The 27,405-nt window shown below is 53.4% G+C and overlaps 2 protein-coding genes across 4 annotated transcripts; one reads left to right on the plus strand and one right to left on the minus strand.

The window, feature by feature from the left end:
- The first annotated feature begins 313 nt into the window (after nt 1-313).
- SARM1 (sterile alpha and TIR motif containing 1) lies at nt 314-19,130 on the plus strand. 3 transcript variants are annotated; one of them, XM_068529998.1, is made up of 9 exons: nt 314-1,046; nt 5,452-6,067; nt 8,511-8,723; nt 9,030-9,121; nt 9,239-9,474; nt 11,409-11,511; nt 11,588-11,777; nt 16,395-16,516; nt 16,616-18,027. In XM_068529998.1, exons 1-9 carry the CDS (start codon nt 577-579, stop codon nt 16,743-16,745), a joined length of 2,172 nt encoding a protein of 723 aa, XP_068386099.1. In that variant the 5' UTR covers nt 314-576; the 3' UTR covers nt 16,746-18,027. The 3 variants fall into 3 exon arrangements, with proteins under 3 accessions (XP_068386099.1, XP_068386097.1, XP_068386098.1); XM_068529996.1 differs by having other exon boundaries at nt 499-1,046; nt 17,913-19,130; XM_068529997.1 differs by having other exon boundaries at nt 499-1,046; nt 17,713-17,897.
- On the minus strand, nt 19,124-27,405 carry SLC46A1 (solute carrier family 46 member 1). Its single transcript, XM_068530000.1, has 5 exons — nt 27,144-27,405; nt 24,913-25,765; nt 23,705-23,788; nt 21,405-21,561; nt 19,124-20,867 (listed from the first exon to the last, which is right to left on the minus strand). The coding sequence occupies exons 1-5, from the start codon at nt 27,369-27,371 to the stop codon at nt 20,810-20,812; spliced, it is 1,380 nt and encodes a 459-aa protein (XP_068386101.1). The 5' UTR covers nt 27,372-27,405; the 3' UTR covers nt 19,124-20,809.

Here is a 27,405-nt window from a genome sequence, read left to right on the forward strand (position 1 = left end):
CCCAGTGTCTCCAACGTAAAACCGAAGCAGTCCTTCCGCCTCCCACCTCCTTCCCCCTGCAACCAGTAGAGGGGACAGGCGCGTGACTAGGGGGAGAGGCCTAGCCAGCGTGTGGGCGTAGCTGGAGAAGACTTGGGGGTGGGGCTACGCAGGCGGCAGGGGAGGAGCCCCGCGAGACCGAGAGGCGGGGCGTCGGCTTCCTGACCACAGCTTCTCAGGGGCGGGGCTGCTGCAGAGCATCTCTGCGAACCTAGCCTGAGCTGGAGCCGCTCTTTGTTCTGGTTGCTGCTTTCTAGACCCTCCGGCCCCTGGGTCCATTCCTCGCCTTCCCGCTCTCTCCACCCGCCTGGCCCCTGCATCTGGGCCTGCATCTCCTTCCCCAACCTCTTCGTCCTATATCCTGCCCTCACCCCTCCCCCAAACTTCTGGTCGGTGCCCTTGCCTGTTACCCTTCTCTCCACCCTCCCTCTTGCATCTTCTTCCCCCTGGTCCCCTCTCGGTTCCTCCTTTTCCCGAGGTCTGGGTCGCTCCGCCCGGCCCCGCCTCTCCAGGGATGTCCCCTGAAACCCCGTGCCCATGGTCCTGACGCTGCTCCTCTCCGCCTACAAGCTGTGCCGCTTCTTCGCCATGTCGGGCCCACGGCCGGGCGCCGAGCGGCTAGCGGTGCCGAGGCCGGACGGGAGCGGCTGCGCTGGGCCGTGGTGGGCGGCGGGCGGCCGCGGGCCCCGCGAGGTGTCGCCAGGGGCGAGCACCGAGGTGCAGGGCGCCCTGGAGCGCGCGCTGCCCGAGCTGCAGCAGGCGCTGTCGGCTCTGAAGCAGGCAGGCGGCGTGCGGGCCGTGGGAGCCAGCCTAGCCGAGGTCTTCCAGCTGGTGGAGGAGGCCTGGCTGCTACCGGCCATGGGCCGCGAGGTAGCCCAGGGTCTGTGCGACGCCATCCGCCTGGACGGTGGTCTGGACCTGCTGCTGCGCCTGCTCCAGGCGCCGGAGCTGGAGACGCGCGTGCAGGCTGCCCGCCTGCTGGAGCAGATCCTGGTGGCAGAGAACCGGTGAGGGGGCCGGGCTGGGGCGGAGAGCGCCGCGTGGTGTAGGGTCGCAAGGGCGGTCGAGTGCCTCGGTCTCCCGTGTGCCTCGCACTGTGCCTTTCCTGCCTCACCTCACAAACCCCTGCATTATATCCCTGTTGGGGAGCAGCGTGTCCATGTTACAGATGAGGAAACTGAGCCCTGGGAAAGTTTAGTGACTTGCCCAGCGTCACACAGTGAACTAATGGTGCAGCCAGGATTCACTCCCAGAGCTGGTTGGGTGAGAAATGAGACAGAGAGGGGAGGAATAGAGTAGTAGGACAGGAATCTGTCCCTGGTTCTGAGGATGGAGCTGGGATCCCACAGCCAAAGCCCTCTAAACCCACAGCCCTCCCGATGGGCCTGGATATCCTTCCGTGCTACCTTCGCTCTGCCATACCGTCTCGCTCCCACTAAAAGAGAAAGAGAACACACTGCTCAGAAAATAGGAGGGGGGACCCCTCTCCTTTTCCCCCAGGCTGAAATGAGTGCTGACCTAAGGTTACTGGCTGCCTTCATGCCACCCCCAGTCCACTTCCTGCTTCCTCCGTTTTCATTTTGCTTCATGTAACAGGACAGACATGATCTCATGCTGTGCCTGCTCATCGGAAACAAGATGGGTGTTTTCAGTTGGGATGGATGGTGGGGGAAGAGGAAACTGAGGTGTGGAGCTAGGCAGGGGCCAGAGTATGTGTTCTCTACATCTTCCCCACACGTGCCAAGATACAGTAGGTGGGGTCCAACTGAAGCCTGGTTGCTACGCTTCCCTGCCTCTTGGGATCTCCCCTGGAATATAAGGACCACTGACCCACTTCCTTGCCCCTCTAATGCTGGAGGAGACCAGGCTGTCACACTCCAGTCTCATGCTGAATTCTCGGGCCCTTCAGGTTTTGGAAGGGTCCCTTTCCATTTATGAAGCTCTCAGAGGTGTGATGGGCATGGATTAGGGGCATTTTCCTTGCCCTTTTCAAAAAGTAAAGATAACCTTGTGGATGGTGGAAATGATACAACTTTCAAAAGTGCATGAATGAAGCAATTTAAGTTGGGAGGCCAGGTTAGGACTCTGCCTGTTCAGTAAGTCATTAATCTTCTATCTAACAACAGGTGTCCTGTTGGGGATGGGCTGTGAATGTGGAGGGCTAGCAAATGGAGTGGGTGCTCACTGGATGTGGTGGGCTAGCATTGAAGGGCGTGTCCTGTAGGCCTGGTATGTGGGATAGGGTAGCTATAACTAGAACTCCTGGAGAATGGGTGCAGCCAACACCCTAAGAAGAGGAGGGCTGCAAGATGCAAATAGAAATGATATTTTTCAAGGTTGAAAATAACAATCCTCACCTGGTTCAGAATTACTGAGAAAGGAGGCACACCAACCGGTGTCTCTGGTCCCAAGAAACAATGTGCTGGTGTTGGCATCACTTCAGGACCAAGGACAGAACCCAGCAAGCCAGGTCCCCATCCTCCCGGAGAAAGGCATAATCTCCCCACACCTCTGCACTGCTCTGAGAGGAGGCTGGGAGGCAAGAAGGGAAGAGGGTGGTGACACACTGAGAATTTGTGTCTATGAAATGTTTTCCTTCCTCCACCAACCAACTTCCTCATAAAGAAGGTTCTTCCATCAGTGCACCCAACTCCTTTTGCCATTCCCTTTCCTGCAGCTCTCTTCTTCCCTGGGTGCTGCCACACTCACTGCCTGGGAGCCTAGGTCACAGCTTCACTGACCCTCGAGTACCAGGAGAAGCCCAACAGGGTAGGGCCCTCTGAGCCTGGTCCCACCACACTCTTACTGCTAGCCCTCTAAAGTCACAGGCTGCCCACTTCAGGAGACCATAATGAGGTTAAATGGCTTTCCCAAGAATACACAGTGAATAAGTGGAGGCGACAGGTTTTTAAAAGAAAGAAAGGAAAAGGAAAAAAAAAAAAAAACTATTGCACATAAATTCAAGTGCAAAGTACAAAAAGATACACATTTAAACGTTCTTCTTTCTGTTCTTCACTGGAGGCAAACCGGTGAAACAAGTTTCTTGTACGTCTTTCCAGAAAGAGTCTCTGCATATACAAGCACTTGCATATATGTGTATATTATATATACAGGCTTATATATGTGTATATACGGACAATTTACCCCTCTTTCAGAGCTGTGATTTGAACCCAGACCCACAGCCTCTCAGACTGTAGAAGAATTGGGAATTGAGTGAATAAATCTCACAACAAGCACAGAGTTCAACTCTATAAAGGTGCCAAGTGCATAGGGAAAGGTGAGGGCTGGAGTTCAAGAAATGCACAATTGGGAGTTCCCTGGTGGCCTAGTGGTTAGGATTCCAGGCTTTCACCGCCATGGCCTGGGTTCGATCCCTGGTCAGGGAACTGAGATCCTGCAAGCCTCGCAGCCAAAAAAAACGAAAAGAAATGTGAATAAAGTCCTCTTTCTGAATTGATGTTTCTGAACATGCCCTTCCCTTCATTGAGCCTCAGGGGGTGGGTGTTGTTGGATTAGATGATTTCTTAAGCACTTCCTGGTTCTGATATTCTTGGAGTATATACAGTCAGATTGTTCTGGAAGCACAAAATGCAGACGAAGGATCTTGAGCCCTGGAGACAGACAGATGTGAGTTCAAATCCCAGCTATGCCTCTCACCAGCTGTGTAACCTGGGCATGCCATGTAACCTCTCTGAGCTTTGGCTTTCTCCTTGGTTAAAGGAACAACTGCAGTGCCGTCTGCCCGAGTGGATGATTAGAACCCATCTGTTCCTTTGGGCTGCAGAGAAGTTCAGTGATCGGCTCAGCAAAGCTGTCCTGGCCTCAGGCCATGTTCTGGGCTCAGCTGGGCCCTGCAGTGGACACAAAGTCACAAGCACTGTGGTCACTGTGGTGCTCACTGGGCAAGGACTCCATGGCTGGCTGGGCCTGTAAGTCTTTGAGGGACATCATTGGTGGAGGCCAGGAAGATAGGACACTTTCACCTCTGCCTGGAGTGTGGCAACTCTCCTGTCTGCTCTCTTGGCCTCCAAGCTCTCTCCCTTTGACCTGTCCTCCCCACAGCAGCCAGAGCGAGTTTCCTAAAACCCATGTGTTACCAGGTCACTCCCCTTCCTGAAGCCCTTCAGTGACTCCCCATTTGCCATCAAGATGAAGTCCAAATGCTTTGAGATGGCTCAAAAGGCCCCCAGAACTCTTTCCTCTTCCCTTGAAACTTCCACCTCAACCACTTGAAGTAGCATCTGCTTTTTGCCCATTTAATGGGTGTAAAGTGATAGCTGGTTTAATTTTTATTTCTCTGATTACTAATGAATTAGAGTATCTCTATTTGCTTGTTAACATTTTGAATTTCCTTTTGTAAATTGCCCATTTGTGTCCTTCGCCCCTTTTCTGTTGGATTTACTGCCTTTTGCTTGTTGATTTGAATATGTATTTATATATTCTATATATGAATCCCTCGTTTATTTTATATTTTTCCTTGTTTGTTTTAGACATTGCAAACATCTCTGGCTTTCTTTCTCTTCCTGGAACGTGCCAAGCTCATCAGCCCTCGGGGCTTTTGTCCTTGATGTTCTCTCTGCCTATTATGCTCTTCTTCCAGATACTTGCAAGCAGGGGTCTCTGGACATTTAACTCGCAGATGTCACTTCCTCAGACATATCCCTCCACCCAGGCACTCTCCATTACAGCACCTGGTTTTGCTATCATTTTGGTCAGATAACTATCATTCTGTTCATTCACCATTTACTTGCTTACTGTTTGTCTCCGTATTAGCTGTTATTAGCTCCAGTTGCTCTTAGTCACTGTTTAACTTCAGCCCCTATTGCAGTGCCTGGCACACAGTAAGTCCTCAATAAATGGTCTTTTGAATGAATGAATAAATACACCCCAGTCACACAGCATGGAGTAAAGAGAATTTTGATGAAATGAACATTTATTGAGTCTTTCCTATGTGCCAGGAACTGTGCCAAGCACTTTACATGCATTTTTACATTAGTTCTCGTAGTAAGTCTATGGGGTGGGTATTCACTTTATCCTATTTATGAGATGAGGAAACCAATAAAGATAAAGGAAGGTACCCAAGGTCCCACAGCTAGAAAATGGTAGAGAAGAAACCAGGACCCAGGAGGTCTGCTCTAGAGCTAGAATTCTTAACCACCACACATGCTGCTTCTCCAGGGAAGGGTGTCTGGGAAGAAATGGGTGTGGCCAGGATGGAGCACCCTTATAATCAGAGAAGTCTGGTTGTCCCAGGGCAGGAGATGAGGGAGGTGGAGGAGGCAGGGAGGACCAGACTCATGTCCTATATGACGCTAGCGAGGCCCAGAAAGCATAAGTAACGAGACCCTGGGTTAAGATAAGCACCCCTGGCTGCGGCAACTCCACTTTCTCCCTCCCGCTTTCCTTCGGCAGGGACCGAGTGGCGCGCATCGGGCTGGGAGTGATCCTGAACCTGGCAAAGGAGCGGGAGCCGGTGGAGCTGGCGCGGAGCGTGGCCGGCATTTTGGAGCACATGTTCAAGCACTCGGAGGAGACGTGCCAGCGGCTGGTGGCGGCCGGCGGCCTGGACGCGGTGCTGTACTGGTGCCGCCGCACGGACCCGCCGCTGCTCCGCCACTGCGCGCTGGCGCTGGCCAATTGCGCGCTGCACGGGGGCCAGGCGGCGCAGCGGCGCATGGTGGAGAAGCGCGCCGCCGAGTGGCTCTTCCCGCTCGCCTTCTCCGAGGACGAGCTGCTCCGACTGCACGCCTGCCTCGCCGTGGCGGTGCTGGCCACCAACAAGGAGGTGGAGCGCGAGGTGGAGCGCTCGGGCACGCTGGCCCTCGTGGAGCCGCTAGTGGCCTCATTGGACCCCGGCCGCTTCGCCCGCTGCCTGGTGGACGCCAGTGACACCAGCCAGGGCCGCGGGCCTGACGACCTGCAGCGCCTCGTGCCGCTGCTTGACTCGTCGCGCTTGGAGGCGCAGTGCATCGGGGCTTTCTATCTCTGTGCCGAGGCTGCCATCAAGAGTCTGCAGGGCAAGACCAAGGTGGGTGCGGGTGTGGGGTTGGGTGGGGAGGGGGTAAGAGAGAAACTGGGAAGGCTCCCCAGAGGAAATGACATTCAGCTGGGACTTGAGGGACTTCCCTGGCCGTCCATTCGTTAAGACTCCACGCTTCCACTGTAGGGGACACGGGTTTGATCTCGGGTCGGGGAACTAAGATCCCGCATGCCGGTGGCACAGCCAAAAACAAAACAAAACAAAAACAAAAAACAAACAAACAAAAAAACTAGGACTTGAAATACACATGAGAGGTGAAATAAGGAGAAAGATGAGGGACCCATCATTCTGGCCTTGAAGGCAAGACCAAGGTATTCTGCAGGGGACATACATCTCTGTATGATCTCTGTGTTCTACAAAGATCACCCTGACTGCTGCATGGAGACGGGGTAGGCAAGGGTGAGGCTGCAGGCAGGGGGGTCAGATAGAAGGCCATGGCAGGGGGCAGCTGGGATGGTGGAGGTGAGGACCAGGGCATGACAGCAGAGGCAGAGAGAAGCAGATTCCAGAGGTACTGAAGAGACAGAATTAGAACTTGGTGGGTGGCTGGGTGAAGGAGAGCGAGGAGCTGAGGATACTCCTGGCTTTGGACATAGGAAACCCAGGGGATGGTGGCACCTGGTACTGAGATAAGGTGAACTGGGTGAGATAGTTTGAGGGTGGAGAGAAAGTGAGTTCAATGGGACAGATGGAGTTTGAAGTGCCTGAGAGATGACAACCTGGGGTGCTCCAGTGGGCCATTCTGTCATGTGGGTCTGGAGTCCAGAAAGGAGATGGAGTAAACAGAGGCAGGACATCCATGTGTCAGCTAGATAACTCCCACCCGAGTCCCAAGGGGTCCCCAATCTCAGGACCTGATCTGCAGCCTTTGCCCTCTGCTTTAACTTGCTGTGTGACTGTGGGTACCTGGCTTCCCCTCTCTGGGCCTTTATGTGCCTCTTTTTTTTTTTTTTTTTTAATGTAGGATATTCTTTTTTTTTTTTTTTTTTTTACTATTTATTTATTTATTTGGTTGCGCTGGGTGTTAGTTGCAGCAGGCAGGCTCCTTAGTTGCGGCTTGTGAGCTCCTTAGTTGTGGCATGCAAACTCTCAGTTGCGGCATGCATGTGGGTTCTAGTTCCCTGACCAGGGATCGAACCCGGGCCCCCTGCATTGGGAACGCAGAGTCTTATCCTCTGTGCCACCAGGGAAGTCCCTATATGCCTCACTTTTGACCTCTGGAAAATTGAAGGAGTGGACCACAGCAGCAATTCTTACCCTGGATGTGAGACTAGTAATAGTTAAATTATCGAAAGTTTCTGGTTTTAGTTTTTTAAATATTACAGAATTAAGATTATCCTATAATATCACTCTCCCTCCTTTGTATTCCTCTGGAGGTTTGGGGGGTTAGTGACCGCTGGTGCACAGGGAGCGGTGCACACTGCATGGACCACCCTATCTGTACGACAGTGGTCATCTGGGGCTGGACAGGGGTCATCAGAGGAGTGTGTCTCACAGGTGATTGTCCCCCGTCACGTGTGTCCCCATAGATCCAGAAGAGACTGCTGTGTTAGGGGGTCTCTGAGGCCTCTTCCAAGGTCCAGTGTTCTAGGAGCTTTTGATTCTCCTCTCTGCACCCCAGAGTTGGGCCATGGGAGGACTGGCTTTACAAACAGGCCATTCTGTTTTGGGCGGAGGGATTTAAAGGGAAGTAGGGAGTGAGGACCCCAAGGAGTGGGTCTTGGCAGCAGCCATGACCACCAGCTCTGGCACCTCTTTCCCAGCAAGGCCAAGTGAGCGCAGTTCAATATAGACATAGTGAGCCCTCACTCTGTGCCCTGCAGTGTGCCAGTTATGGGACTCCAGGGGTGACTAAGACATGACCTCAGCTTACAGTCCAGTAGAAATTGCATTATCAATTAACAACAGTAGCATTCAGAGTGTAGCACAAGGCCTAATTGGAGGTATGGGCCAAGCTGTGGGGCAATCAAAGCAGGCTGCATGTTGGAGGTGCCAATCCATTTGGATCCAATGGATGAGTAGGATTCCCACAAGCAGGCTAGAAGAACTAAGCATCTGGAAACACCACAGGTTGAGGCCCAGAGGTGGGAGAGCCTCCATGGGTGGGTGGCTTGGTGAAGGGGGAGTAGAGCGGGGATTGGTGGGCAGGGGCTGCACTGTGCCAGGCCTGGCAGCCATACTGAGAACTCGACTTGATTTCAGGGCAGATGCAAGCTGTAGAGGGGAGGCATGAGAGGGACTTACCTGGTCAAGAGTTGAAGGAGCTTCTGGAGGGGGAATCCACAGGACCTGGTGATTTATTGGATGAAGGCAGGGCAAGGGCAGACGGTGGGGCTTTCAGCGGTGAGAAGAGGCGAGGGGAGGGACCAGGCACGTTTGGGGGCGGCTGGTGAATTGGTGGATCCAAGACATCCTCTCCGCACTTCCCCAGGTATTCAGCGACATAGGTGCCATCCAGAGCCTGAAACGCCTCGTCTCCTACTCCACTAATGGTACCACGTCGGCGCTGGCGAAGCGCGCGCTGCGCCTGCTGGGCGAGGAGGTGCCGCGGCCCATCCTGCCCAGCGTGGCCAGCTGGAAGGAAGCCGAGGTCCAGACATGGCTGCAGCAGATCGGCTTCTCCCAGTACTGCGAGAGCTTCCGGGTAGAGCCGCACGGGGTCGCCGGCCGGCAGTCGGAGCAGGCGCATCCCCGAGGGCCGCGTGGCCGCTAGGGGCGCCCTGCACACAGGCGACCGCGCCCCATCCCGGCACAGCACGCCCGCGGCACCAGGGTGGACTTCTGGGGATGGGGAGCCTGTACTCAGTGTTTTTCGGGGTCATTCGGTTCTCATCTGGGTCCCATCCGCCTCCCCCACCGCCATCTCCAGGTCCCTCCTCTTGATCTTGTGCTGGGTGGGGTCCAAATGCTGAGGATGGGAGCCTTTCCTTACATCTGACCCCTCCTCCAGGAGCAGCAGGTGGATGGAGACCTGCTTCTGCGGCTCACAGATGAGGAACTCCAGACCGACCTGGGCATGAAGTCAGGCATCACCCGCAAGAGGTACGGAGCCTCCAGCCCCCATACTCCCCCGCCCCGGGCAGGTCTAACTAAACGCCCCCTCCGCCTCTAGCCAGTGCCCAGTCAAGATCTCAGCATCCTCTCCTCCCTTGGGTGCAGATTCTTTAGGGAGCTCACGGAGCTCAAGACCTTCGCCAACTACGCTACATGCGACCGCAGCAACCTGGCTGACTGGCTGGGCAGCCTGGACCCGCGCTTCCGTCAATACACGTATGGCCTGGTCAGCTGCGGCCTGGACCGCTCCCTGCTGCACCGAGTGTCGGAGCAGCAGCTCCTGGAGGACTGCGGCATCCGCCTGGGCGTGCACCGCGCCCGCATCCTCACGGCCGCCAGAGGTCAGCCTGCCCACCTGGGCCCCTACCCCTGCCCCTGCCCTGGAGGGGTGAGGGGAGACACATGGCGGGGGCTCAGAGCCTCACTGCGGGTTGATTGAGCACGTAGGCTGTGCCGCACTGGGCTCTGAGGATGCAGAGATGAATATGTTGCACTTTGCCCTCAAGAAGTTCCCAGTCTGAGGTGGGTAGGAGGGTGGGAGGAAGGCAGATGTATAAACAGGCACGTGGCTGCAGGAGCTGGCGTGCCCAGGACTCCAGTGGGAGCCTAGAGGAAGCACCACCTACCCTGTCCGCCCAGGCCTAGGCTTTGGAGAGGGGAAGATGCCTGACCAGGTCTTGAAGGATGTGTTGCGGGGGGGGGAAGAGAGTGGTGGCAGCAGGAAGAGCAGCCCAGGCAGAGGGAGCAGTACATGCAAGTGTGGAGGTAAGACAGAGCATGGGGGCTGGGTACAGGGGACGTGGGTGGGAAGACAGAGGGCTTATCCTGTTAGTCCACAGCTGACAAAGTATGGGTGCTTTAGGGAGGTCGTGAGAGCAGAGTGGATCCTAGGGCTCTAGCAGCCCTCTTGATTTATTAATTTAATTTACTAATTTACTATTTAGCTAATATTTATTGTCAATTACTAGAGGCCAGGTCCTGATTAAGTTTTTAACAGATATTATCTCATTAATCTCTACATCCATTCTGTGCAGTGGGTGTTTGTTTTTTTAAAGTCAGCTTTTAAAACTTTTTAAAGAATAAAAGTGGTACAATTTAACTTAAAAGTGTCCAGTTTGAACAGTTTTGAATGTATACCCCTGTGTAACCATCATCATAATCAAAGATAAAGGACAGTTCCATCATGGGTGTTAATTTTACAGATGATGAAACTGAGATTTAAATTCATTTTGTAAGGTTATAAGTCATTAAATGACAGAACTGGGATCTCAACCTCTGCCTTTATACCTTGTAAAGAGACAAACGTTGTCTGTGACTGTTGTCTGAATATTATAAGATGGGTTCTTTTCATTCATGCATGCATTCAATAAGTATGTACTAAGCTCCCACAGGGGACAAGGGACTGGGCTTTGGCCCCATTCTTTTGCTTCAACCAAAGCAGATTAACTTCTATCATTTTTACATTGCAGCTCCCAATAAATCCCCAAGATTTAATTTTTTAAAAACAAGAGGGTGCTACAGCAAAATTAGCTTACAAACACCTCCTGTAGGGAGTAGGGAGCCATGCACAGTTTTGAAGTGGGGGCAATGACACACTCAGATTTGGATTTTAAGCAGAGCTCTCTGGTGCCTGCGGCAAACAGATTAGACTGGGCAGGTGTGGATCTGGAGAGACCACTGAGGACGCTGGAGTTGGGGGTCTGGACACAGGGACGGCCCTGAGGCTGGAGTCCAGGATGTTAGTAGGTAGAATCCACAGAGCATGGTGCCTGACCCTGAGCGTTGAATGTCAGCTCCATGAGGGCAGGGTTTGTTTTGTTCATTGCTGTATCCCAAGCACTAAGAATAGTGCCTGGCACACAGAAAGCACTTAGTAAATATTTGTTGAATGAATGAATGAGAGGCAGGAGTTGAGGCTGATACCCAGGTTTCTGGCTTTGGTGGGAGACTAGGAAGAAGGGGGGTCTGGGGAGGATTTGGGATGGGTTGGGTTTGGAGTACCTGTGGGCAGCTGGCTGTGCAGGTCTGGAGCTCTAGAGAGAGGGCAGTGCTGGAGGTGTCCCCAAAACACAATGCCTGCCTCCTGAGAGGACCTCACTGATAGTTTGCAGCCTGCCTTCCTGTAGGCCCCATCTCTCCACCTCTCTGACCCTTTTTGGAGCAAGCCACCCTGCCTGGGCTGGGCTGAGAGGGCTGGGTGTGCAGGAGATGATGTACCTCGTGGTGAATGATGGGGAAGGCCCACCCTCACCAAGCCGTCTCTTGTCTGCTTCAGAAATGCTACACTCCCCGCTGCCCTGCACCGGCTGCAAGCCCAGCGGGGACACTCCAGACGTCTTCATCAGCTACCGCCGGAACTCAGGCTCCCAGCTGGCCAGGTGAGGAGGGGCGGACAGGCAGGCTGCCTGGGGCCTTGTGGGGAGGCCATGGCAGTGACACAGGACCTCTTTGCAGCCTGCTGAAGGTGCACCTGCAGCTGCACGGCTTCAGTGTCTTCATTGATGTGGAGAAGCTGGAAGCGGGCAAGTTCGAGGACAAGCTCATCCAGAGTATCATGGGTGCCCGCAATTTTGTGCTGGTTTTGTCGGCTGGGGCTCTGGACAAGTGCATGCAGGACCACGACTGCAAGGACTGGGTGCACAAGGTAAGTGCCGGCCTCTGTGGTCCCAGCATTGGCCTGCGGCCCAGGGCACAAGGTCCCCGTTTCATTCTTTCTCACCTGCATATACTCCAGCAACCTCCATAGCCCAGCTGGAAGTCAGGAGCCATGGCTCTGACTGTAATAGGACTTTAGCAACTTACTTAGGCTCTCCGAGCCCCAGTTTTCTCTTCTACAAAATGGGGGTAACTTACCTGTCCTATTCACCTCGTAGAATTGTTGTGAGGGTCAGAGAGGGATGAACACGCTTTGAAAAATAACCTCTGTGAGGGAAGGGGGGCAGGAGAGCATAGTGACAGGCACAGTGGAATGGTTAAGAGCACAAAGCTGTGAGTTTAATTCCTGGCTCTGGCTTTGGGCAAGTTACTTAACCCTAATGAGCTTCATGTTTATCACTGGAAAGTGGGATAGTTATAGTACCTAACTCCCTAGGATATTGTTAGAAAGATTAAAAGAGGTAAAATTTGTGAAGTGCTTAGCAGAATGCCTGGCACATAATAACTGCTGTATGATGGCAGCAATTACTATTATTAATATAATTATTGTGAGTACTACCACTGTTTAATCCCCCATTGTATCCTGAGTGCCTAACGCATAGTAAAAACTTATTGGGAACTTGTAGAATGGATGGATGGATCTGTATCACATCTGTAGGTTATTAGTCATTACTCGTTAGTCAGCAGGAATTGGGGCCAGGGCAAAGGGAAGCAGTTGTCATATGGATAGGGTCCTTGTCCTAAAGCAGCTAAGGAGACAAGAACATGCCCAGAATGACTAGATCATACATAAATTGGTGTCAACGTAAAGCCGGGTAGGCGAACCTCTTACTTGCTATAAGAATATGGAGAAAGGAAAAAAACATCAAGGGCTGGAATAATCCGGGGAGGCTTTGTGAAGGAGGCAGAACTTGAGAAGAGTATTAAGAACTTAGGCCAGTGGAAGAGAAGGCATCTCAGGCAGGGGAACAGCAGGAGCAAAGAACAAAAGTAGGCATGAGAAGGGTGCCAAAAACCTACATTATCACTGGTATTGCCTTCTCCATTTTACGGATGAAGAAACCAAGGCTCAGAGAAGTAGAATAATTTTTCCCATGGCCACACTGCTTGGGCAGAAATCAGAACTGGGCTTTGAACTCCTGTCTATCTGACTCCAAAGCCCATGCTCTTTCTTAGGATCCAGCTTTGTCCTATGACTCAGATCTGAGGGGTGGGAGGGGAGGTGGTGAGATAGGATTGGAATCAGCTGACACCAGAGTGATTGTCTGCATCTCTTCCCAACTCTGAGTTCAGTGATGTCACGCCAGTAGCTTGAAATCAGCCATGGTGGGAGTAGTTACACTAAAGAAATTGGTAAAAACTACAAATCAGGATTTTATTTGTTTGGTTGTTTTTTCCCCCTCTGGAGAGCTAGTTGTTAAACATGTTCCAGCACACCACTGGCTGGATAAGAACTAAGAAACCGGGTTATGGGGTTCCTAAAGGCAGGGAGAAGACCTGTGCTTAAAGCACTGGCAAAAGGGATCCCATGAGGGCAGTGATGCCATACCAGTGGGTTTTAGGGAGAAGGCTCCAAACTAGGGTGCAGCCCAGATTGACAGTGGGGAAGAGGGTCAGGCCCCAGAGGCCATGTAGGAGGGGCTGAATACTGGGTTTGGTTTGGGGAGGGGATGCTGGGTCAGAGAGACACCCTGGAGGATCATGGCTTAGAGCAGGTGGCAGGCGGCCTTCTGAGAGAAAGAGAGGAGTGTCTGTGAGCTCCGTGAGAGCTCAGACCTTGCCTTGTTCATGCTGCATCCCTGATGCCTAAAACCATGCATGGTACAAAGTAGGCTCTTGAAGAGTTTTTAGAATAATTGAATCAACGATTAAATAGATGAGTGATTCTGATGAAGCTGAGATGACTGGGAGAAACATACGAATCTACTAGGTTTACTAGGTCAGAAGACGCAACTCTAATCAAGTTTTCATATTTAACTGGCTTCATGATCTTGAACGAGCCATTATGCCTCTCTTGGCCAGCCTCTGAATCGGTACAGTGAGCAGTGTGCTGTCTTTGCTTCTGTGTAATTCTGGATGAAACAAATGTCTAAAGGTTCCCACATAAATTGCTGCAGGGCCAGAATTCATCCAAGGGCTCAGCAGAGAGGCAGAGGGCTTGGTTGAAATAGCCTTGGACTTAGAATCTGAATGCTTGGGTCAGAGACCTGGCCCCCTCCTGGGCTGGGCATGTGTGTGACTTGGGAGCAAGTCCCTCCCCTTCGCTGGGCTTCCTTCTTCTCAGTTGTAAAATGGAGAGGTGCCCCAGAAGCCAATCAGGGGTTGAAGTTATGCAGATTCCTTCCCCAGGAAGGCTTTGCTCCACGAGGGTGCTTGGCGTCCATCACTGTCCCAGCCAACTGCAAGGAGGGAGGAGCGGGCAGGTGGTGGGAGCCTTTGCCTTGGACCAGTCCCAAAGGCTCCATCATCCCTCCTTGGTTGTTTTTAGTGCTTAATTGCCTCTGGTTTTAAAACTGCTTTCCTCAAAGCCACATTTAGTGGGTAATCAATATGGAAAACCACAAATGAACTGCACTCAAAAAGTCCAATCCTTGTGGTTCCCCCTTGAAAGGAAAAAAACATTCAATAAGCACTTCCCAGAGCACCCATTAATAGCAATATCCTCAGAACAACCTAGTGAGGTAAGTTTTATTATCCCCACTTTACAGAGGAGGAAGTAATAACACTTGTTATTTATTAAGCATACACTGCATGCTAGTCGCTAGTCTAACCACTTGCTGTGGGATAGCACAGTTATTTCTCCCAGCAATCCTACAAGATAGGGACTATCATTAACCCTATTTTAGAAATTAGAAAACAGAGGCTTTGAGAGCCTGTTGTTTTTGCCTCAAATGACAGAGCCTCTGTCAGAGACTTGGTGTGAACCCAGATCTGATGATTCCAGAGCACAACCCCTAAATGCTATGCTGTCTCATTCATTCATTCATTCATTCATTCAGCCAGTCAGCTATTAAGTATTTAGCAAAGGCAGACTACGGGCAAGGCTTTGTGAAAGATCCTGAGATACAAGGTGAGTGAAACCTGGACATGGTTCCCACCTTTATGTCTGGTGGGGAAGACAGATATTAAGTAAATTACTCATTAGTGAATTTAAATTTGTAAGTGTAGCATGTGATGCGGAGGCTATGAGAACCTATAACAGGGGATGTGACCTGGTCGGGAAGTGAGGGAAGACTTCCCTAGGAAAGTTGATTGAGCTCAGATCAGAAAAATGAGTTGGTATTAGAAAGGGCAGGGAAGAGTGTTCTAGTCGGAGGAAGCAGCATGTGCAAAGGCCCTGTGGAGGGAGGGAGGTAGCAAATCTAAGGGACTGCAAGGTCTGTGTGGCTGGGAGGACAGCGCAGGGATCGAGTTTGAGAAGTGAGCTGTGGCCAACCGCACAGAGCCTTGAACTTTATTCAAAGAGCCGTGTAGAGTCGTGAAGTTTTAAGTGTGTGTGTTGGGGGGGTGACATGATCAGATTTGCATTTTGCAAAGAGTAGCTAGGTGAAGGAGCAACATGGAGAATGAATTAGAGGAGGCAAGAATGGATGAAAAGAGACCTGGTAGGGGCTAATGGTAATACGGGGTTGGAGCAGGGCACTGGTGGGGGTGGAGGTGGAGAAAAATGAGCGGATTTGAGAAATAAGTAAGAACTGCAACTGGCAGGGCAGCTCAGGATGGATCGATTTGGATGCAGGGGGTGGGATGTACTTCTTGACACCAAATTTGTGTGGGCTTTTTCCCATACCAACAACCAGTTCTCCATTTCACCAGCACCAACTGGCTGTCCCACAATTCAATTCAGTTCTGACACTAACTACCCACCGGGAGCCAGTGTCAGACTCCATGGTTCAAGGGATCAGTCTCACAAGTCTGCCCTCACTTCAGACCCAGTCACAAGGCCCAGGCCACCTGCACTGCTGTCTGACTCGGCTACAAATGCAGGGGTTCCTATGACCACCCCCCTCAGGTTCAATAATTTGCTAGAATGACAGGCAGAATTCAGGAAAGCACTTTACTTAACTATTACCGGTTCCTTTTAAAAGATACAACTCAGGAACATCCAAATGGAAGAGATGCACAGGGCAAAGTAAGGGGCGGTGGGAGCGTGGGCAGGGCTTCCATGCCCTCTCCGGGCCACCCTCTCCACACCTAGATGTGTTCACCAACCTACCGGTCCTTAGCGGTTTTATGGAGGTCTCATTATGTAGGCGTGATTAAGTCATTGGTGAGTGAACTCAGTCTCCAGCCCCTCTCCCCTCCCTGGAGGTGAGGGGGGCGCTGAAAGGTCCAACCCTCTAATCACAGCTTAGTCTTCCTGGCCACCAGCCCCCATCCTGAACCTATTCGGCACAGCCCCACCCCCCAGGTCATGTGAGAGGGCTTTAGGAGCTCTGTACCGAGAACCTGGAACAAAGGGCAAACGTAGATTTATCATACCACAGGGGATGAGGGAGAAGTCAACGTGGACTTCACGGCCAACATCCCGCCTTGGGCTCAGCCTGGCCCCGAGGTCCCTGGATGGGGCCCCGCGTGTCCTCCTCTTCCCCTCTTCTTTCTTTAGGAGATTGTGACTGCTCTGAACTGTGGCAAGAACATCGTGCCCGTCATTGATGGATTCCAGTGGCCAGAGCCCCAGGCCCTGCCCGAGGACATGCGGGCTGTGCTCACCTTCAATGGCATCAAGTGAGGAGGGGGCGGGGCGGGGCGGGGCGGGTTACACAGGCCCCCAGCCAGCAGCTTCCTCTGCCCAGCCCTCTGACCCACCAGCCTCTGCACCCACAGGTGGTCCCACGAGTACCAAGAGGCCACCATTGAGAAGATCATCCGCTTCCTGCAGGGCCGCTCCTCCCGGGGCTCATCTGCGGGCTCTGACACCAGTTTGGAGGGTGCTGCACCCCTGGGCCCCGCTTAACCAGTCCCTAATTCCCAAGCCCTGCCATGACCCCCCATTTCCACCATCCCCCCAATGGGACAGCTCCTCACACTGGCTTCCCTGGGCTGAGACAGCCTGGGCTCTTCTCAGGAAATGGCTCTCTGCCTCCCCCGACCCTCACCGTCCACCTCAAACCCAGCTTCCTCAGTATCTGGAAAGGGAAGGGAAGCCAGGCATTGGGGGTGCTAAGACCTCCCCTAGGCCCTGCCCCCAGGTCCTGTCTCGGGCGTGGGAGGGTCATTGCTCAGCTCTGAAGACTCTGGAGAATGAGGGTTTGCTGCATGCTAACCCCTCTCCTGCCCTGCCAGCAGCCTGCTTGAGTAGAGTGAAGGCAGGCAGCCTCGGGCAGGGCTCAGTGCAGTGGCCAAGCCTCCCGACCAAGCAAGGGCTTGGGCCCGGCAGCCAGCTAGGGATGAGAGGCTAGCCATGGCTCTCCACCGAGACTGCGCCTGGCCCCTGGGCTCACCACTTCCTGCCATCCTGTGGCCTTGCCCTGTAACCATTCAGTGCCCTTAGCTGGCCAGGTCCACTCCCAGCCTTCCTGATGTGCAGCCTCCTTTGCCACATCTGGGGCCAGGGTGAGACTGGGCCGGCCCTCACTCTGGCTGGTCTGCAGCCGTGGCCTGCGCTCACTGGTGCATGGGAGCCCCCTGCTTGAGCCTGAGCAGGGGAGGCTGCTTCTCAAAGAGCAGCTAGCCACCCTACGTAGCCTTGGTGCTGTGCGCCAGGCCTCTGCCCAGCATGGCCCAGCTCCCTTCCTCAGCCCCTCACCCGTCCAAGGCTGCCCCCCCGCACTGGCTCAGGGGGAGCTGGGGCGAGGCAGCCCCCCTGTGGCAGCAGCAGTAGCCTGGGCAGAACCTGTAGCTCCCTGGGAAGAGGCAAGATCCTGAAGAAGGGCAAGGGGTGTATTCGAATCACCTGGGAATTTTGTTAAACTCCCATTCAGGACACCTGGGGTGGGGCCCGAGTTCCTGCATTTCTCACAAACTCCCACGTGGGCCGAAGCTGGTGATCAAGGAATGATACCTTAGGAAGCAGGACTGTGAAACACAAATGCCTCACAAATGTTTGCCATTTCCCTGACACTTCACTCCACGATCTCTAATCATCAGAGCAGCCTTACCTGGTATTATCTCCATCTTACAGAGAAGGAACTGAATGTCGTGCCCAGTTTCCCAAGTCTCCAGTGGCAGCCCCAGGATGCAGACCTGGCCTCCTGGCGCTCAGTCCACTGCTGGGGGGGACTCGACTGAGAATCATCCTGGAGGCTGCACCCTGGGCAGGGCTGTTGCTCCACAGACGGCTGGCTTCCCTCTTGCCCCAAAGAATCTAGCCTTGGGGGGACAGGCTTTCACAGCAGAAGGCTGACTCAGGGGCTGTAAAGAAATAACCAAGCAGGAGTGTCCCTCGGCCCCTTCCTCCACCAGGGCAGGAGAGCAAGAAAGCATCCTCCTTCCAATAAACGCAGGCTCCAGCCAATGGGCTGAGCGGGCACCTGCCCTGCCCCTCCCCTCCTGAGGGCAGTGGATTCACACCTGAAGGATGGCTCAGCTCCCAGAGCCACCTCCTGCAGGTGCTGGCCAGGCCCCTCGGAGCTCTTGAGCTACATCGTCAGAAAGTCAAAGGTCTCGCTCCAGGCTTGGGACTCCTTCCTTCCACTCGCCTCCCTGCCAAAGATACTGCCTCTAGCCGGTCCTCTGACTGCACTTGACCCTTTTCCTTCTTGCCGCACGAATGCCCACCGGTGCCCTGGATACGACGGAGACTGAGGCAGACTGGATGTTGCCCTCAAGAGCAGAGACAATAACAATACAGTGTGATGAGCCTCCTCCAGGGGAAGCCTTCTGTCTTTTTGTCCCCAGTCGGTCCCACTCCCTCCTGAGGTCCCTCATGGGCAGTACTCAGAGAGGTTGCCCAGCACTGTCTCTTTTTCTGTTTGGCACACTCTCTACTGCTGCCTGCCTCCTGCCTCTCTGGGGAATCACAGCCCAGCCCCCGGGCCCCACCAGAGCAGCTAAAGCGACGACCCTCCCCTGGCCAGGCCAGTGTGTTCAGGGGCCAGCCTCCTCTGCCGTAACAAACACTGCCCTGATCGCAGCCAGGGCAGGCACCCTGGCCCGCACCTTCCACCTAGGCCTGGTCTCACAGGGCCGGTCCTGAGACAGAGGGCTGAGAAACAGCCTTTCACCACCCGCCCCCCAGCCTGCTCTGACATTGCAGCCTGGCCTGCGGGGTCAGGGTTTTCTGCTTGGCTGGGCTGCAGCTGCGGCTCCCAGGTCGGGGCTGAGTCAGCCTCACCCCACCCCTCTCCAAGACCAAGAATTGCTCATGACCAAGAAACACTCAAAAGTCAAAAGTCCAGCTCCAACTCATTTATCCTTCCCCTAGGTCCATGAATAGAGGCATTCCATTCTAGAATATATGAGATAGGAAGGATCTTAAAACAGTATTTAATCTAGTGTCTCCTAACTTGTCCAACCATGATCAGACAATTAGAGGCATTGCTGATCTAACCCTTTATAGAGGGCCTTGCTCAAGGCCACACACGAGCCAGAGGCAATGCCCGGAGTAGAGCCTGGGCCTGAGGCCAGCCCAGAGCCTTTTTCCTACCATCCTCACTGCTGGGACAGTCAGTGGAGGGGGCCTCTCCTTGCTTGATCTCCCAATGACAGGGGACAGTGAGATGGGAATCTGCAAACAGGCCCAGGCTACAGAGGGCCACAGCTGACCCTAGTTTGCCCTGGGCCACCCCCATTTTACCTGCGTGATTTCTAGCCAGAAAACTGGCTAGCAGGGCAGGTGAGAGAGAATGAGGGTAGAAATAACAGCAGGGGGCCATGCCCTGTGGCCAATTCTGTTTTGAAGAGTCAAGTGTCATCTGATTTGTTTGGGGGCTTATGGCCCTCATCAAAGCCAGTGCCTTAATACCAAATCCCATTCTGCCTTTCAACTTCAGGTCCAGGCTTTCCTAACGCCCTAGAAATGGGCCCCTCATTCTCTGGGGAGTTGGGCCCATCTCCAGGTTCCTGTTGAGCTACAGATGCTCGAGGGATGGTGTCAGCACATGGCCCTGCTGAAATGCCCAGCAATGGGAGGTGTTAGAGGGCTGAGTGGTAACAAAAACTGATTCTGCTTGGTTTGGTGTAGCCAGGAAGACCAGGGCAAGGTGTCTTCAGGGAGTAGATCTCTGACCCTGAGGAATGAGCGGCCAGGGCTCTGCCCAGAGCTTCTCTGCTGACCTGATGCAAGCGTGGCAGCCCTTCGCCTCCCAGCAGCTCCGGAGAAGAGAATGGGCAGTCAGATGAGGACTGAGCTGGCCACGCCCAGTACCAATCCCATGGCAACTCAGGGGCCCCTGTCCCTTCCAGCAGCCACTGCTGTCTGACCTACGGTGGGCAAACTAGGAACAGGAAAACAGAAGGCCCCACAGCCCAATGCCATGGGGGCCGGAAGGTTCATTCCAGGGCGATTATACTGACTTCTTATTATGATTGGCACTGCTAAGCCCAGGGGATTGAGTCCCACGCAGCACTCTCCCTCCAGGTGGCACCAAGTCCCTCCCACAACCCTCCCTCCCCCAAAAGCTGGCACTGACCAGTGGTACCCTATTCATCACTAAGGAGTGACTGGTGGCTGCTTGGCCGTGAACTGAGCACCGTGAGCTGCACAGTTTGGGTTGGAAGCAGAGGTGCCATGGCCCTCGTGCTTCAGCTGGTCCCTCCATCAGGACCTCTCCTCTCCCCTGGAGGGTTCTATGTGATTGATGGACTAAAGGGTAAACAGATCCCTGGTCCAACTGGCTCCCACACCGCTTGCCCTGAGTGGGACTGTCTGGGTTACAATTCCAGATCCTAGAATCAGAGGCAGGCACGGCGTGGATGAGGTGGGGGCCTTGGTCTAGCTTGACCACCTGGTCCAAGGTGAACACTGCCCTTTGAGGGGAGCTGCCACTGCTGCTGAGGGCTGGGATCCAGAGGCATCTACTTCCAGTTGGTTAGTGCTCACGTTGCTCCTCTCGCCCCCCGTCCTCTGGTCCAGGCGCATCAGGGGCTCTGGGGAAACTGCTGGAATTCAGGGCAATGATTAGCCCTTTCCAGTATCCTGTGAGAGACCAGAGAGAGGGTTCAGATTTAACACGGGGGGACCCTCAACTCCTGGAGAAGTGACACAGGCTTTATTGGATGGGCTGGTCCAGGTATCCCCCTCCCCAAGCTGAGAGGTGGAAGACAATGTCCAGAGACAGAGGGCTCTGGGGGAAGAAACAAGTGGGTCAGGTTAGCGTGTGGCCCAGTCACAACTAGCCGAGGAAGCTCTCCAGGCTTCCCTTTAGCACATTTCTGCCACCGTAGTTCCATCTGTAAAATGGGAATGGAGGGGGATGAGGGGAACTGGGTGCGAGAACATAGCCTTGCCAAGAAGCACTGTGAGCCTGACCCTTCCCCTACCGGCCTCTGCCTTGCTCCCGGGGAATCGCTCCCAGACGATTAGGCAACCATCTGCAAGGGGAGAGTCAGGCTGGGACTGAGACACCCACAGGGGAAGAGCTCCAGGACTGAGGAGGTTGGAAGGAGGAGGAGGAAGAGGATACCTTTAGGGTAAAGGGCTCCATTTTGAGCCGGGGTCAGGGCCCTGCATTACCCAATCAGGACGGCCGGGATGAAGAGGAGGCCAGCTCCCAGGAGGAAAGGGAAGCCCTTCATGAAGTTCAGGGTGGCTGGGTAGAGCGAGTTGAAGATGCCGGAGGCTGTCAGCATGGCCAAGCCATTCACACAGGCCACAGCAGAAAAGAGAGCGCCTGTGAAGAAATAAATACCATGCTCAGGAATTTGAAAGACCTAAATACAAATCCTGACACCACTACCTCGCAGCTGTGTGACCTGGAGCAAGTCACTTAACCTCTCTGAGTGTCACCTTCCTCAGCTATAAATCCTACATCATGTGCTGTGATAAGGCTTCGACGAGGTCATGCATGGAAAGCACCTGTGCTACAAAACAAATGGCTGTTATTAAATCTATATATTACAAATACATGTGATGTCTTCTAGCAAAAGTCTGATAAAATGGTTTTGGGTTTATCCCCTTTGGAATCATCTCCTGTTTAGGGTAAATTTCTGGGCTAATTCTCAGTTTCAACACTTATTAGCTGTGTGATCACCGAATAAGACACTTATCTTTCTGGGTTTCTGTCCCCCTTCTGTTAAATAAGGATAATACCTTTCATAGATTGTTGGTAACACTATAATCGCATGATAGGTATATATGTGATATACCTATCACAGGGCCTGGCCCCCTGGAGGCAGCCAGTTAGTAAAAGCTGTTCTTTTCTCCCGTTCCCCTTGGCATCTCTGGGCACAGTGAAGGTGCTAGAAAAATGCTTATTGAGTGAATGAATGAAGGCACATGGGTTCTGAGGATAACAGAACCCATGGTGGGCTATACATGGCACCAGAGTCTCTGCCATCACCAGATCCTACTTCCAGGGCAGATGGGAAAAAGTGGATGAGCCACATGTTTCCGGATTGGGATCTAAGGACCAAGAGGCCTGAGAAGCTATTCTTTATAGATATGACAGCACGGGACTTCCCTGCTGTCACATTGGTTAAGAATCCGCCTGCCAATGCAGGGACGCGGGTTCGAACCCTGGTCCGGAAGGTCCCACATGCCACGGAGCAACTGAGCCCGCGAGCCACAACTACTGAAGCCCACTCGCCTAGAGCCCGTGCTCCGCAACAAGAGAAGCCACTGCAATGAGAAGCCCGCGCATGGCAACGATGAGTAGACCCCGCTCACCGCCAACTAGGGAAAGCCCATGCGCAGCAACAAAGACCCAATGCAGCCAAAAATTTTAAAATAAATAGAATCGATATGCCAGCAGAACACAAATTTTGCAAAATAAGCAACAGCCCAACAGAAGTTGAGATTAAACTATCAGACTGTCAGAGCTCGAAGGGCCTACAGATGTCATCAAGAGCAATTCACGGGACTTCCCTGGTGGCGCAGTGGTTAAGAACCCGCCTGCCAATGCAGGGGACACGGGTTTGAGCCCTGGTCCGGGAAGATCCCACATGCCGCAGAGCAACTAAGCCTGCGCACCACAACTACTGAGCCTGCACTCAAGAGCCTCTGAGCCACAACTACTGAGCCCTCGTGCCATAACTATTGAAGCCTGCGCACCTAGAGTCTGCGCTCCGTAACGAGAAGCCACCGCAATGAGAAGCCTGCACACCGCAACGAAGAGTAGCCCCCACTCCCCGCAACTAGAGAAAGCCCGCGCGCAGCAAGGAAGACCCAATGCAGCCAAAAATAAATAAATTAATTAATTAAATTTAAAAACTATAAAAGAACCCCTCCCCCACAAAAAAAAAAGAGCAATTCACATGTGTTACAGATGAGGAAACAGGCCCAGATCACACAGCCGGTGTGACAGAGCCAGGATTAAAACCCAGATCCCCAGACCTGCCGCTCTTAGAAACAGACCTGGGTGTGCATCCTAGCTCCACCACTTACTGAGTGACCTCAGGTGAATCAATTTAACCCTCTGGGCCTCTGCTTCATCTGCCATGTGGAGACAGTGAAACCTACATCACAAAGTCGGACACTCTGACCCCAGGGAAGCAGGGAACTCTGGCATCGCCACATCCACTTTACAGATGGAAAAGCTGAAGTCTGGAGAGAGTAAATCCTCTGCTTGGCTTATCCAAAAGAATATAATCGTATGCTGCTGACTGCAAATTCCAACTCTGTGGTCTGAAAATCCAAATCGCTGTGGTTCTCTGCCAGCCCTGGGCACTGTGACAGCAATGCAGTTGTCTTGGCTACTTATTTCTCCAGGGTGGGAGGGAGGAAGGTAAGCTGCCTCCTGGCCCGTGGCTGCCCTCTGCACAGTTCAGGAAACACTGGGCATGAGGAACCAGACACAGGCTAACCCTGATACTCACCCTGCTCTGACTCTCTCACCAGCCTGGAGAGCTTGGCCCGGATGATAGGCGTGACGACCAACGACAGGAAGAGGAGCCCGTACCCTGTGAAGAAAGAAACAATCATCAAGGAAATGGGGTTGGGGAGAGGGGTGCCCAAGTGAGATGTAGCAGAGGTCCTGTACCTACGCCGCGAGGGACTCGGATTAGACACAGAAGAACTTCCCTGATGGGGAAGGAGACAATGATGGGGCACAGCAAGCACACAGTAAATGCAAGTTCCTTTTCCCTTGACATTTAGTTACTCACAGGCTTACACTGTTTCCTTCGTAACCATTTCTCTCCCTTGTGCAACTGTTACCTCCTCAACAAAAACTGCAAACTGCTAAAAAACAGGGGCACCTCTGAAGTGCATTCACGATGAGGCCCCCCCGGGCCCCTTCAGGTGAAAGGCCCCCAAATCCCAGAGCAATGACAGTGTCTTCATCATCCCTGCACCCCCGAAGGCGTTGAGCCCAGCACCGAGTCCATGGAAGATGCTGTGGGCAGGAGAAAAAGGTACCTGGTCCCCATCAGCACCGTCCAGGCGAGCAGCCACATTAGGAAATCTGTGATTACAGAATGGCTGACTGTACACACTTTAGGGCTCTATTAAAATAAATCTGTCCATTCAGGAAAGTTAACTTCCTCATTCGCAGCTGCCCCCTCCCACCAAAAAAAAAAAAAAAAAAAAGAAAGAAAAGAAGAACCAACACAAGCAGGAATTTGATAGCTGCGGTCTGAGAAGACTGGCTTTTTTAAAAACCCAAAGAAGCTGACCAAGGATATTTGAGATAGGTCCTGTGATTCTTATCAGAGAAGTGAGTATTAAGGCATTAATAGCTTGGACTTTGCTTAAGAGCACCATGAATATAGGCTGTGGGAGGCCAAGGAGTGGAGCAATTAGTGTAAGAGCAATTTTTTTGTCTTTGGCTCTATCTTACTAACAATATTTATGGTTGGTAATGTGAATGAATTACTTTGGCTATTGAAGGTCTATATGTTCTGTATAACAAAGATGGCATTTTTATGAGGTTTCTTAGTTGTCTGTCCTCCAGTGCAGGCTAGGGGCACAGTGATGTTTCCAAAGACATGGGCATGAACTACATTTGGCGGCAGCAGGTGGCCAGTCCCCAGTTTTCACCCAGCAATTCTGAGACAAACTGTCCCTGAACCCATACACACTTTACCTGTGAACATGAGGGGTGTAATGGTAGCAAATGCAAAGACCACCATCCCCATGATGTTGAAGGCCAGACCGATCTCAGCCACCCAGGTGTCGGCCAGGCAGTACTGCAGAAGCCTCAGGCCCAGCAGGCTGGTGAGGTATGGGAGGTGCTGAGCCGCAGAACCGTAGCCAATCAGCCTAGAGTCCCAGCAGAGGGGTGTGCTCAGCTCATAGAGGGTCAGGATGTCCTGGGCCCCAAAGTGCACAGTGATTACCACGAAGATGGCCAACGAGTACAGGGCTAAGTGCTTCCTGGACTTCTCCGGGGCCTGGGTCACATAGAGCTGGACGATGGATCGGTGGTGACGGAGTGTGAAGAGCCGGGCACGTGTCGGCTCTTTCACTGTCTCACCAAAGCAGAATGCTGCATAGAGAGTCATGGCAATCAGCAAGGCCAAGGCCAGCCAGAAGGGGTTGGCATAACCCTGCTCGTGGAGCCAGTTGCCACCAATGAGACTCGCCAGCATCCCTGCTACCCCGATGCACGCTTCCAGCAGGGCCATTCGGATGGTACGGGTGCGGCTGGAGCTGACATCTGCCACGGAGGCAAAGCCAGCAGCCAGGAGGCCACCGAAATCGCCGAGGAGGGCACAAAGGATGCGGCCCAGCACGAAGTAGCCAACGTGGAGCTGCAGCTGTACCACAAGGATGGACAGCACGGTCTGGAGCAGAAGGCCGAGGGAGGCCAGCACCAGCAGCGGGCGGCGGCCCACACAGTCACTCCAGGCGCCCAGCAGCGTGCACGAGAAGAGTCCCACCAGGAAGCCACCCATGTTCATGTAGAGGGTCCAGTGGGAGGTAAGCGTCTCCACTTCCTGCGGAGGCAAGAGTCTTATTATCAGGGTGCCATTCCTCACTCTGGGCTGCCCATCGCCCACACCATCACCAACCTGGGAGATACAGGGATGAGGACTTTCTTTGGAGCCCTAAACCTCAGAGAATTGTAGTACAACTCTTAAAAACTGACACTGGAGGGGTATGGGAAATGGGCAAGATCCGTTCTCTTACTTTTAGCACTGTGAATGAAAAATGTTGCCTGCCACATCAGCAAACAAAGGATGCTGCGGCCATCAAGCCCTCAGCCTCTACTGCCGCCCCTGATGCTGAGCCCTGAGGGAACTCAGGATGGAGACAAACAGGCTGCCCACCGCCAAGCCCTCAGCCACTGCAGCCACCCCCAAGTACAGACTCAGGATGGGAAAGAACAGGATACTGGCTCTAGAGAGCTAAGGTGCATATCAGAGGAGTGATTTCAATAAGCCCAGGCTCCTGCATCTTCCCTTACTTAGAAAAGTGCTAAATTCATTGACTTGTGGGAATTCCCTGGTGGTCCAATTTTTAGGACTTGGCGCTTTCACTGCTGGGGCTGGGTTCAACCCCTGGTTGGAAAACTAAGAGCCCACAAGCCAGGTGGTGCAGCCAAAAAAAAAAAACAGTCCAGTAACTTGAGATGTCTGGTTTTCCTCAATTAACAGTAATCTTTTGATGTTCCAACTACCTGGTTTTTATTGCAAAACTCCTATATATCCTGGCGACTCCCTTACCTCTTGGGAACAGTCCCTCAGAGCTATCTCAGAGACTGCCTCCCGGGCTTGAGTCCTCAGAAAGTCCGCCAAATAAAACATAATTCTCAACTTTCAGTTTGTGCTTTTTTTTTTTTTAATTTTACTTATTTATTTATTTTTGGTTGTGTTGGGTCTTCGTTGCACCGCGCGGGCTTCTCATTGTGGTGGCTCCTCTTGTTGCGGAGCATGGGCTCTAGGTGCGCGGACTTTAGTAGTCGTGGCTCGCGGGCTCTAGAGCGCAGGCTCAGTAGTTGTGGCGCACGGGCTTAGTTGCTCCGCGGCATGTGGGATCTTCCGGGGCCGGGGCTCGAACCCGTGTCCCATGCATTGGCAGGCAGATTCCCAACCACTGCGCCACCAGGGAAGTCCCTCAGTTTGTGCATTTTTTTTCAGTGGACACCCTCTTTTGTTAACCCTCAAACTCGCTTTACCTAGATCAACTTTAAGCATCCCCGCAACGCATTTCTCAGTCAAGCCCCAACTTTGCTCCGGCCCCGCCCACCACCCAATATCCTAACCCCCTGGGCTGCCCCCAACCTTTACGCAGGCCCCGCCCGCTCCGCTGCCCCCACACTCCAGCCCAGGGCCCGCCCCTGCCACGCTCCTCGCTTCTCCCCGCCTCCCCTACCTGCGCGGTGGGGTCCACGCTACGGTTGCTGCAGCTGCCCCTGTCACGAGTGCCGTTGTAGCCAAGGTCGGCACTGAAGCGGTGCCACAGGTACTGCGTGGTGACCGGGCCCTGCAGGACCAAGGCGAAGTTGGCAAGGAAGATGAGCGGCTCCACGCAGCCGCGGCACAGCACGGACCCGGCGGGCCAGGCGCGGGGCTCGCCCCGGGAGTTCGCGCGCCCCTCCATGCTTATGCACTTCTGAGCTGGCGCCAGGCTTACG

This window comes from Eschrichtius robustus, chromosome 20 (genome assembly GCF_028021215.1).
Source record: "Eschrichtius robustus isolate mEscRob2 chromosome 20, mEscRob2.pri, whole genome shotgun sequence".
NCBI classification, from domain to species: domain Eukaryota; kingdom Metazoa; phylum Chordata; class Mammalia; order Artiodactyla; family Eschrichtiidae; genus Eschrichtius; species Eschrichtius robustus.

Coding starts and splice junctions, on each gene's coding strand:
- SARM1 (XM_068529996.1), top strand. CDS start 577: ATGGTCCTGACGCTGCTCCTCTCCGCCTACAAGCTGTGCCGCTTCTTC. Junction 6,068..8,510: donor GTCTGCAGGGCAAGACCAAG/GTGGGTGCGGGT, acceptor GCACTTCCCCAG/GTATTCAGCGACATAGGTGC. Junction 16,517..17,912: donor CTCACCTTCAATGGCATCAA/GTGAGGAGGGGG, acceptor TCCATCTTACAG/AGAAGGAACTGAATGTCGTG.
- SLC46A1 (XM_068530000.1), bottom strand. CDS start 27,371: ATGGAGGGGCGCGCGAACTCCCGGGGCGAGCCCCGCGCCTGGCCCGCC. Junction 25,766..27,143: donor GCGTGGACCCCACCGCGCAG/GTAGGGGAGGCG, acceptor TTGCCTCCGCAG/GAAGTGGAGACGCTTACCTC. Junction 21,562..23,704: donor GGTGAGAGAGTCAGAGCAGG/GTGAGTATCAGG, acceptor ATTTCTTCACAG/GCGCTCTCTTTTCTGCTGTG.